This window comes from Rhinopithecus bieti, unplaced genomic scaffold, assembly GCF_001698545.2.
Source record: "Rhinopithecus bieti isolate Rb0 unplaced genomic scaffold, ASM169854v2 scaffold_13621, whole genome shotgun sequence".
Classification (NCBI taxonomy): domain Eukaryota; kingdom Metazoa; phylum Chordata; class Mammalia; order Primates; family Cercopithecidae; genus Rhinopithecus; species Rhinopithecus bieti.
This window is the reverse complement of record NW_016807522.1, coordinates 332243-343830: the sequence shown is the minus strand read 5'-3', so window position 1 is coordinate 343830 and position 11588 is coordinate 332243. Positions and strand designations below refer to the sequence as shown.

Below are 11588 nucleotides of genomic sequence, written 5' to 3'. Positions count from 1 at the left end.
AAAAAAAAAAAAAAAAAATAAATAAATAAATAAATAAATACATACATACATAAATAAGGGAGCAAAGCAGTACATTGGGCTAATGTACTGCTATTGAAAAAATGTCCAAGATACAGTATTTAAAAAAAAAAAAAGGACTTCTGACTTAATTTTGTATTAAGAGACTACTAGACTGCCGAATATCCGTATCTACCTGTGGCCTCACTGGCTTTTCAGATACACTTTTCAACATCTTTGAAATCAGGATCCATCTCAAAATAAATGTGACGAGAAAGCACTGTGTAGGCTGGGTACGGTGGCTCATGCCTGTAATCCCAGCACTTTGGGAGGCCGAGGCGGGCAGATCACCTGAGGTTGGGAGTTCAAGGCCAGCCTGACCAACATGGAGAAACTCCATCTCTACTAAAATACAAAATTAGCTGGGCATGGTGGCACATGCCTGTAATCCCAGCTACTGGGGAAGCTGAGGCAGGAGAACTGCTTCAACCCAGGAGGCAGAGGTTGCAGTGAGCCAAGATCGTGCCACTGCACTCCAGCCTGGGAAACAAGAGTGAAACTCCATCTCAAAACAAAACAAAACAAACAAACAAACAAAAAACCAAAAGAAAAGAAAACACTGTGTAGTTTATTTAGTTGGCAGTGTTTCTCTATGAGAGGGACATAAAATAATGTGCAACTTACATCAGTGGTGTCGTGGTCAATAAAATATAACCCTCTGTGTTTCAGTTTCTACCTCTAAAACTGGGGCTAACAGTACCTGTTTTCAGATGGTACTGTGAGGATTAATGGAGATAATCCATGTAAAAGCCTGGTGCTGTATCTTGTGCATGCAAAGAGCTCTATAGTATTAGCTATCATCAGTAAGTATGGATACACAAATAGGTAAGAAATTGTTAACACAGAAGTTTCCTCCAGGGAGTAGGATGGAGACTGAGAGGACATGAGAATAACCTGGGCTTTTTTTTGTTTTAGACAGAGTCTCACTCTGTCGCCTAGGCTGGAGTGCAGTGCCATGATTTCGGCTCACTGCAACCTCCGCCTCTTGGGTTCAAGCAATTCTCTGCCTCAGCCTCCCGAACAGCTAGGATTGCAGGTGCCCACCACCACGCCCGGCTAATTTTTTGTATTTTAGTAGAGACGGGGTTTCACCATCTTGGCCAGGTTGGTATTGAACTCCTGACCTCTTGATCCACCTGCCTCAGCCTCCCAAAGCGCTGGGATTACAGGCGTAAGCCACCGCACCCAGCGAGAATAACCTGTTATATCCTATACTCTTCTGTGCTGTCTAAACTTTTGTTAAACATGAGCATGTATTATTTTCATAAACATAACTTGACATGGAACTGTGCAGAGATGACAGCAGATGCTGGCCTAAGCTGGCAGTTCTTTGCCCTGTTTTCCCTCTGGCCTCCCTTTACTAAGTGACACCTGAGTCTATTCTTTCTAGAACACTTTTCTTCCAAACAACATATTTTCTCAGTTCTACAAACATGTCATCACTACACTGGTTGACTATACAATACCTGGGTCAAGTCTCACCAAGGAAATATCTGCTTGATGAAGCAATGTATGGTTGGCCTGCTTTTCTGATATGACATTTAGCAATGATGTAGTTCTCTTGAGTTCATCACAGTTTTGTCTGCTTGGACACAGTATTGCACGATCCAATCTCTTTTCCAGTTGTAGCTCTGACCAAGGTGGCTGGTGTCAGGATATTACAATGGATGGACCTCTCTGACCTTCCCCTTCTCTTGTTCCTACTTACCTTCATCTCGAAGCACACACGGCCCCTTCTGACCCCATAGCTGGCACGGGCTCCTGACCACAGGTATGCAAAGCCCTCAATTGTGAGCGGATAGCCACTACTCCGATCTCGGGCCACTTTGAAGTGGAGGTCGCAGTTATCTGTGAAGGAAAAGCCCAGTTGGCTCATGTTTTGTTTTGTTTTGTTGAGACGGAGTTTCGCTCTTTTGCCCAGGCTGGAGTGCAATGGTGTGATCTTGGCTCACCCCAACCTCTGCCTCCCGGGTTCAAGCGATTCTCCTGCCTCAGCCTCCCGAGTAGCTGGGATTACAGGCATGTACCACCACACCTGACTAATTTTGTATTTTTTTTAGTAAAGACAGGGTCTCTCCACGTTGGCCAGGCTGGTCTCGAACTCCTGACCTCAGGTGATCTGCCCACCTCAGCCTCCCAAAATGCTGGGATTACAGGCGTGAGCCACCATGCCCGACCTGGTTGATGTTTTAAAAGTCCTAAGAAACAGGCAGAGGGAAGTTCCCCAAGTGCTGACCAGGAGTACACAAGTGAACACATCTTGGGGGCTTAAGCCATCCTCCCACCGCAGCCTCCTGAGTAGCTGGGACTACAGGGATATGCCACCATGCCCGGGTGATTTCTGTATTTTTCGTAGACAGGGTTTCGCCATGTTGCCCAGACTCAAACTAGATTTTAGAATACAAAAAGGTTGATCACCACCACCATATATTCCCACCGCCCTCTGTGCTAATTCTATCAAGTTGGGAACCAGACTTCTGTTTCCAACAGCTATACAGGGATCTGACCCTGATCCACACCTGCCACCCAGGAAACAATGCCCAGGTGCCCCATAGGCTCCTAATTCCTCTCATGGGCCTAGGATTTTCCTACTGTTGCTCTTACCCTTCTCAATATTCAAGGAGCCAGTCATGCCTCCAAGAAAGCCTTTCCTGACCATCCCTCCCATGAGGTGCTCTCCTCTCTCTGAAGGCTGACCACTGTGGTCTGTATATTTGCATTTCATCAGACGCTGCCTCATGAACCACTGGCCCCCAACACTTTTTAAACAATGTTTACCTCTACTCTGGGTAGATTTTGTCTTTGAGAGCTTGCGATATTAGAGACTGTATATATCTTTATCTCTTACAAAAGCATGTAGCCAGTGCTCTATAAACACAAGCTTCTGTAGAAATAGATAAATTGCTGCTTATCTTGTGCTCTGTTGAGAAGTGCAGTATTCTCAGATCTGACCGGGCTTCTGGGTGCATATAAAAATTTAGATTCATAGGCTCTTCATTAGACTCTGACTAGGAGGTCTGAGGAAAAGGACTTTTATAATAAATCCTCCAAAGGCCGGGCGCGGTGGCTCAAGCCTGTAATCCCAGCACTTTGGGAGGCCGAGACGGGCGGATCACGAGGTCAGGAGATCGAGACCATCCTGGCTAACACGGTGAAACCCCGTCTCTACTAAAATACAAAACTAGCCGGGCGAGGTGGCAGGCGCCTGTAGTCCCAGCTACTTGGGAGGCTGAGGCAGGAGAATGGCGTAAACCCGGGAGGCGGAGCTTGCAGTGAGCTGAGATCCGGCCACTGCACTCCAGCCCCGGCGACAGAGTGAGACTCCGTCTCAAAAAAAAAAAAAAAAAAAAAAAAAAAAAAAAATAAATAAATAAATAAATAAATAAAGCCTCCAATGCTCAGATGCGCAGTGAAGGTGAAAGCCACTTATCCAGTGGAAAGAAAGCTGAACTGGAAGACAGACAGCAGGGTGGGCCAGGTTTGTGCCTCAGAAGACACAGTGGCATTGGTTTCACCAGGAACATGAGCAGCTGATGGAAACGGGAACTGGTTGTCAAAGAGTTAAGTTTCCCCAGCAGCACTCAGATTCCCTTCCTGATTAGATGACAACCTCTGTGTGTACAGGGCAGTTCAGGGTTTTCCAAATTGCTACCGTATCCACTGAGGAGTCTCCCTGAAAGTCCTCTGAGGTTATTACAGCAGAATTACTCCTTCCTGAAGAGAAGCTCAGAGAAGTAGAATGACTTGCCCAGGGTCCCACTGTTAGAGTTGGGAGTAGGTTTTCTGCCTCCAAACCAGGACTCTTGCTCCAGAGCTAAGCTGTGTCTCACATGTGGACTAACAATGTCTTTAGATGGTGCCAGGCAGGGATTCTGGTGAAGGTCAAGACACAATTTCCCCATACTGACTGTAAGGCAGAATTAGATGGGCACTCCAAAGACTTACAGGTGTCAATAGCAACAAGGGTATCGTCAAAGTCATCTTCATCCTCTTCAGCAGGAGGCTGAGGAGAGCGGCCCCTGTATTAGAAACAGGGGTTAAGTCACACAAGAACAATACATGAGCACAAAGGAAAGAAAATGAATGTTCTGCTATAATCTACAAGTGGCCTCCAGACTGCTTCCTGAATCTCCATTTCTTCCCACAGAAGTGGGCAAAAGAACTCTGGAACCATACATCCTTGCAATGAGAGCAATGACCATCAACTCCTAGGGTGGAGACAGGGATTGGAGAGGGCATGCTCTGCTGAAGGGGGCATCAGAATCATTTAGGGAACTTTTTTGCTCTTTTTTTACACCCTAAGATTCTAATCCATACCCTCTGCATGTTGACAATCACTTCCACACTGATCTCTGTTACTGTTTGGAGGCTGTGGTATCTCAAAAGGGTGCTGGCCAGGAAGGGGCATGTGCAAGAGCCTAGATAAATCCCAATAATTACTATCTATCCAGGTACCAGGCTTCTTAAAATCCTACATCTGAGAGAATGTGAGATGACCCATTTTTTTCAGTGTCCTAAATTATAAACGATATTCATTTTCCTACCAAAACACTAAAAAACGGACTTAACACTGTTGGTTTCTGCTGTACAGGAATGAGGAAGAAGGGTAGAAAGGTAGAGTCTAACTAACACTCAGGGTCCTGCCTGGACAGTCTGGGTGGTCGCAGTGCACTACATGCACAGATGGGGAGCCTATGCCCATCTGGCTGCTGACTCTCCCAGCAGCAGGCTTCCCTCTGGTGGAGGGCCCCTCTGGCCTCGCCAGGCCAGGGCTAACACGGATGAGTCTCCTTCCTCAAGAGAAGCTCAGAGAAGTAGAATGACTTGCCCAGGGTCCCACTCATGAAGGAGACTTATGAGCCTCATCTCATGAGTCTGTGCTCATCACATGTTAAGTCCATTCTACGAAACTTTCCCTGCCAGCCCAGGATCAGAGTGAGTGTTCTTCCTCTGCTCTCCATCAGCAAGTAGCTTCTAGGCCTCTGCTCTGTGGCAGCAGTGGAAGAACACCATATGAGGTGGGCTCCATGTCTTAACTTAAGTCATAGCCTGTGAGAGCCAGGCCCTGTCTCAGAGAGTAACAAGCTAGTTAGAAGGTGGACTCTGCCAGGTAGGAATTGGAATGTGTCAGATGACTAATCCAGGTGAGCATAATGGCCATTGCTAGTTTTCAAAATTGCAAAAGGCTTCAGATAGGAGCTAAAGGAAGGAAGGAAGGAGGGAAGGAAAGGACTTGGTCTGGAGGGAAAGGAAGGAAGGGCTTGTTAGGGAAGAGAAATGACCAAAGCAGAGGCTGCTCCCTCTTCTGAGCTCCTGAAACTCACCTGCATCCTGACTACTCACCTCAGAGGTTGTGGCTTACTTGTGTATGTGTCTGAGTCCCCATACTGGAACAACAGAAGGCAAAACTCACTGCCCATCTTTATGTTGCTAGTGTCCAGCCCAAGAGTGGGCACTTCGTGACAGCACTGTGAGAGTTGACTGAACGAGTGGATGAATGGGAAGAGGATGTGTGTTTGGGAGTAGTGTTAGGAAACAGATCTTTCTTTCATTACAGATATCAAGCAGCTGACTGCAGGGGCAGTAAGGCAAAGGGACAGAAGAGGCAGGCTGGCATCTCACACATGAAAAGTCTAAGATATTTACAAGTTACCCTGCAGGTAAGAAGGGAGGAACTGGGGGAAGGACCAAAAGTTTAGGAAAGCTGAATCTGGTAGTAAGCACAGGAAGGAATAGAAAGAGTGTGAAAGCAGAGGGAATCTCTACTCAGCCCCTCTAGGTTAGTGCAAATGTCCCCAGCAAGCACGAGGCTGTGGATATAGAGACCCACCAGAGCAAGGGTGACTGCTGCCTCATACACCCACCTCCTATCCTCTCGGTGCTCAAAGTACCCCCGTCCCCGGTTTTCTTCATAAGGCCTCTTTCGACTCTGGAATTGCTGCCTGTCTGGCTTGAGTTGAGAAGCTTCAGGCGGGAGGAAGCTGGTGGGTGCTCCTTGCTTCATCTCTGTCTTCATTTCTATTGTCAGGACAAATTCAGATGGTCAGGACACTTGTAAGCTCCCCAGCTATCACTTTTCTGGTCCCTTTTCCCTTGGGAGATGTGAGCAGGATCCTCACTACAGTGATGAAGGGCTGGGCACAGGCAGCTTGCTGAGTTCAACAGAAGCCTGCTGAGCCAACCAAGAAGGCCATACCGGAGAACAAGGCTAGGATCTGAGATGCCATGACCCTACATTCTCCAATTTCTCCTCCCGAAGAACCTCTCACCTCAGTTCTTACAAAGCTTCTTCAGTCTGGCAAGGGAGGGGGAGAGGATGAATTCAACAGGGTATTGTGGTCCTGCAGCTAACTCTACGGGCTTTAGTTGCCCTACCAACAGAGGCCAGAATCACTCTGGTTAAGCCATCCCATAGGTGCAATAACCTCTTTAAATCATACCACTAACAGAAAGTCAGGATGGGATACCGTGCTGTGGACCATGGGTAAGTCCTAGTCTCAGGCAGACTCCAGGAATCAGTGCCTAACCAAGCGCAAACCATAGATGTAGGCTAGCTTAATTTCTCCCACAGCATTAATCCCTGATGCCGAGGCTCATTCACATCTACTCATTTCTGCATTCAACCCCAGACCATTTTGGATCATTCCCCAGCTTTGGCATGTGGATCACATCACTCGGAAAAGGCTCCTGGTTCTCTAGGGCAGGGATGGTGCTCAGCCATCCTGAAGAGAGCCTCCCTGGTTCCCAGCAATAGGTTGGGCTCACACAAGGCTCCTGATGAATGTCTGTGGATAACGGCACAGAAAATATTCTCCTGGGGCTGAATGATCCTACAAGTCTCAGAGAGCCTGACACAAATCTGCAGTTTAACCTACATTCATTAAAGTTCTGAGCCACCCACAAGAAATGTCTGGGGATTTAACTTTGTGGATGAACCAGAATGGCATTAGACAAAATCAACCAGATACACTAAGAAAAGGCACTGGGGGGCCACAACACAGTAAAAGCAGCACAAAACTGGGGGTCAGTCCGGGCTCCATCAGTTCTCAATAGTGGGACCCTGCTTTCCAAATAGTAAGGCACAAATGATAAGGAATGCTGCTTATTAACCAAAAGGTCTAGTCTGGGAGCAAGTTTCCTAGGTTCTAGCCCCAGCTCTGCCATCGGACAAGCCAACTCCTCAATCTATAAAATGGGGAGGAGAGGCCAGGAGTGGTGGCTCACACCTGTAATCCCAGCACTCTGGAAGGCCGAGGTGGGCGGATCATGAGGTCAGGAGATCAAGACCATCCTGGCCAACATGGTGAAACCTCGTGTCTACTAAAAACACACAAAAAATTAGCTGGGTGTGGTGGTGGGTGCCTGTAGTTCCAACTACTCGGGAAGCTGAGGCAGGAGAATCGCTTGAACTTGGGAGGCGGAGCTTGCAGTAAGCCAAGATCGCGCCACTGCACTCCAGCCTGGGCAACAGAGCAAGACTCTGTCTCAACAAAAAAAAAAAAAAAAAAAAAGGAAAGAGAGAGTTGGCATCACGGGGAACTTTGTTCTATAAAAATATATACTTAACATGCTTGGGAAATCCTAAGTTTAAACAATACAACACAAAGTTTTTTGTCTATTTTTTATTAAAAAAAATATTTTCAGCAACACCAGCTCAAGACGACACAAGGTTTTTAAATTTATTAAAAAAAATTTTTTTTTTGGAGACAGAGGCTTACTGTTGCCCAGGCTGGAATGCAGTGGTGCCATCACGGCTCACTGGAGCCTCAACTTCCTAGCTCAAGCCATCCTCCCACCTCAGCGTCAAGAGTAGCTGGGACTTGGCTGGGCTCAGTGACTCATGCCTGTAATCCCAGCACTTTGGGAGGCCGAGGCGGGCAGATCACCTGAGGTCAGGAGTTTGAGACCAGCCTGGCCAACATGGTGAAACCCCATCTCTACTAAAAATACAAAACTTAGCCAGGCGTGGTGGCAGGCACCTGAAATCTCAGCTACTCAGGAGGCTGAGGCAGGAGAATCGCTTGAATCCGAGAGGCAGAGATTGCAGTGAGCCGAGATCGCACCATTGCACTCCAGCCTGGGGAACAAGAGTGAGACTTCGTCTCAAAAACAAACAACAACAAAAAAGAGTAGCTGGGGTCAGGCGCGGTGGCTCACGCCTGTAATCCCACCCAGCACTTTGGGAGGCCGAGGCGGGCGGATCACAAGGTCAGGAGATCGAGACCATGGTGAAACCATGTCTCTACTAAAAAAAAGAAATACAAAAAATTAGCCGGGCGCAGTGGCGGGCGCCTGTAGTCCCAGCTACTCAGGAGGCTAAGGCAGGAGAATGGCGTGAACCCGGGAGGCGGAGCATGCAGTGAGCTGAGATCGCGCCACTGCACTCCAGCCTGGGCGACAAAGCAAGACTCCGTCTCAGAAAAAAAAAAAAAAAAAAAAAGAGTAGCTGGGACTATAGGAATGTGCAACCATGCTCAACCATGCTCAGGTAATATTTTTATTTTTTAAAGAGACAGGGTTATGTTGCCCAGGCTGATCTTGAACTCCTATACTCAAGCAATCTTCCCAAAGTGTTGGGATTACAGGCATGTAACAGCCATCACACTCGGCCTGTTTTTATTTTTGAGGCAAGGTCTTCCTGTCGCCCAGGCTAGAGTGCAGTGCACAATCATAGCTTACTGGAGCCTCGAACTCCTGGGCTCAAGTGATCCTCCTGACTCAGTCTTCTGAGTAGCTGGGACTACAGGCATGTCACCGTGCTCAGTCAAATTTTAATTTTTTCTAAGACAACAGGGGTCTCACTATGTTGCCCAGGCTAGTCTTGGATTCCTAGGCTCAAGTGACCCTCCTACCTTGGCCTCCTAAAGTGCTAGGATTACAAGCACGAGCCACTATGCCCTGACCTACTTTTTAGTTTTTTTTTTCCTTTGAGACAGGGTCTTGCACCGTCACTCAGGCTGGAGTGTAGTGGTGCAATCATAGCTTACTGTAGCCTCAAACTCCTGGGCTCAAGTGATCCTCCTACCTCTGTCTCCTGAGTAGCTTTAACTATAGGTGTGTGCATGTACACAGTCATAGCCATGCCTGGTTAATTTTTCAATTTTTTGTAGAGAAGGGGTCTCACTATGTTGCCCAGTCTGGTCTGGAACTCCTGGTCTCAAATGATCCTACTACCTTGGCCTCCCAAAGTGTTGGAATTATAGGTGTGAGCCAGTGCACCTGGCTTGAGGCCTGACACACAGCTTTTTTTTTTTTTTTTTTTTAAATTCAGGACTTCTCAGCGTCTTTAATGTTCTAACAAGCACAGTGAATTTCCAAGAGATGATATAGCACATGCTACATTTTCCAGACACATTTGGCTAGGGAACCCTTTTCTGAGAATCCCCTAATAATATCCCCTGGAACAATAATCTTCAGAACATGAGAAATACCAGATTAGACTTAGAAGGCTCTTTCTGGCTCCCCCATTCTAAGATCCTAAATAAGATTCAAACATTAGTCTAGGGGGTCTCAACTCTCCAGGGTCCTGAGACTAACATCTTTTTTTTTTTTTTTTTTTTTGATGGAGTTTCACTCTTGTTGCCCAGACTGAGTGCAATGGCACGATCTTGGCTCACTGCAAACTCTGCCTCCCAGGTTCAAGTGATTCTCCTACCTTAGTCTCCCAAGTAGCTGGGATTACAGGTGCCCGCCACCACACCTGGCTAATTCTTGTATTTTTTTTTTGGAGACAGAGTCTCACTCTGTTGCCCAGGCTGGAGTGCAGTGGCACAATCTCGGCTCACCACAAGCTCCGCCTCCCAGGTTCACGCCATTCTCCTGCCTCAGCCTCCCGAGTAGCTGGGACTACAGGTGGCCGCCACCACGCCCGGCTAATTTTTTGTATTTTTAGTAGAGACGGGGTTTCACCGTATTAGCCAAGATGGTCTCGATCTCCTGACCTTGTGATCCGCCCACCTCGGCCTCCCAAAGTGCTGGGATTACAGGCGTGAGCCACCGTGCCGGGCCTAACGCTGTAGGATTCTTAAAAGAGAACGTGGATAATGACAGTTTTGGGCACTAGATAAGATGTGGCTCCCAATGGAACCATGCTACTTCTTCACTAAGGACATTACTTGAACGGCTCTGAGATCCTCAACTTTAATATGGAATAATACGTCCTTCACTAAGTCGTTAGGAAAATTAGATGAAAATGTATACAAAGTGGCATGCACAGCATTGGACAATAAAGAACACTCACCAATTTTGGCTTCTATCTCCATAGCTTTGTAACATTGGTTTCTTAAGAAGGACTGCTTTAATGTATTTTACTCAATCACTATGAATATTATATGTACATCTGTTACTTTCAAATCTTAAAGGAGGAGACCTGGTTTTGCTTTCGTCCTGCAGGTATGAAGACACACATATGCAGACCTTCAGAACTCCTCCCTGTTTCTATTGATTCGCTTTCTTATGTTGATTCGTTCTTACTTCAGGTATCTACTTCAAACATTTAAAACAAATTTGTTTGGGTTTCCTAATTGTATTTGAAACAAAAGAAAAACACACCTCTGATGAGCTTATAGTCAGTAACATAAATAGAATTCAAGAACCAATGTAGTTTAATAAATGGAAAATTCTTCTCTCACATGCCTTAATTAGAAACATTTGTTATACAACAAAAAGACATTCATAGCTTTCCCAAAAGGAAAATATTACATGGAGGTGATAAATAACTTATTGGTTATATTTGCAACTCTCAGTCTTTAAGCTCCTATAAGTTGAAGCCAAGGATATTGAAGCCGGGGAAAGAATAGTGGTTAAGAGCCTAAGCTTTAGAGTCCAGATGCTTGGCTGTCTCACTCACTACCTGTTTGACTTTCAGAAAGTTTAGTTAACTTCTCTATGTCTCAGTTTCTTCTTCCCTTAAAGAGAATAATAATAGCACTCCCCTTCAAGGTTGTTTGAAAATTAAATGATATGTTGATGTAAAGAGCTTAGAATAGCGGTTGGCTAAGGGAAAGTTACCAGTTCTTCAAGTCATTACTCTACCACTCCACGTAAAATAAAATGAATCATATCTCTTCGATACCAGCATTCAGACAAACCAGCAAACAAAACAGTCTCAATCATTCAAAGTCTAAGATTTTACTCTTCATGATCTCGTTGTGTTAGAATAAGTATGTTGGTTTATTTTATTAGGTTGGTGCAAGTATGATTGTGATCTTTTCCCTTACTTTCAATGGTAAAAATCACAATTACTTTTGCATCAACCGTAATTCAAGAAAAGAAAGGAATAGGTAGAACAAAATATAATTGAAAACTCTTAAAATTTTAGGTGAGTAAATGTAACTCTAATTTACTGAGAGACATTAAAGGGCAATACTAACTTAGATTATTAAACAAATGTTTAACTATGATTTAGATTTAATAAAACAATTATGTACATTAACTTATAATTGATCATTATTAAATGTATAATTAGTGAGATCAAATAACCATGGAAAAAATAAGTCTATCTATATTGTTCACTCTCAATATGTAAGATT

General features: G+C 45.5%; 1 protein-coding gene across 7 annotated transcripts in view; it reads right to left on the bottom strand.

The window, feature by feature from the left end:
• Positions 1-11588, bottom strand: part of HNRNPUL1 (heterogeneous nuclear ribonucleoprotein U like 1) — a 52144-nt gene that overhangs the window by 33063 nt on the left and 7493 nt on the right. For all 7 annotated transcript variants that reach the window (XM_017882694.1, XM_017882697.1, XM_017882691.1 and 4 more), the window contains exons 3-5: positions 5922-6075; positions 4003-4076; positions 1766-1905 (exon numbers count right to left, since the gene is read on the bottom strand). In XM_017882694.1, coding sequence (XP_017738183.1) covers positions 1766-1905; positions 4003-4076; positions 5922-6075 — 368 coding nt within the window. The remainder of the gene's footprint in view (positions 1-1765; positions 1906-4002; positions 4077-5921; positions 6076-11588) is intronic.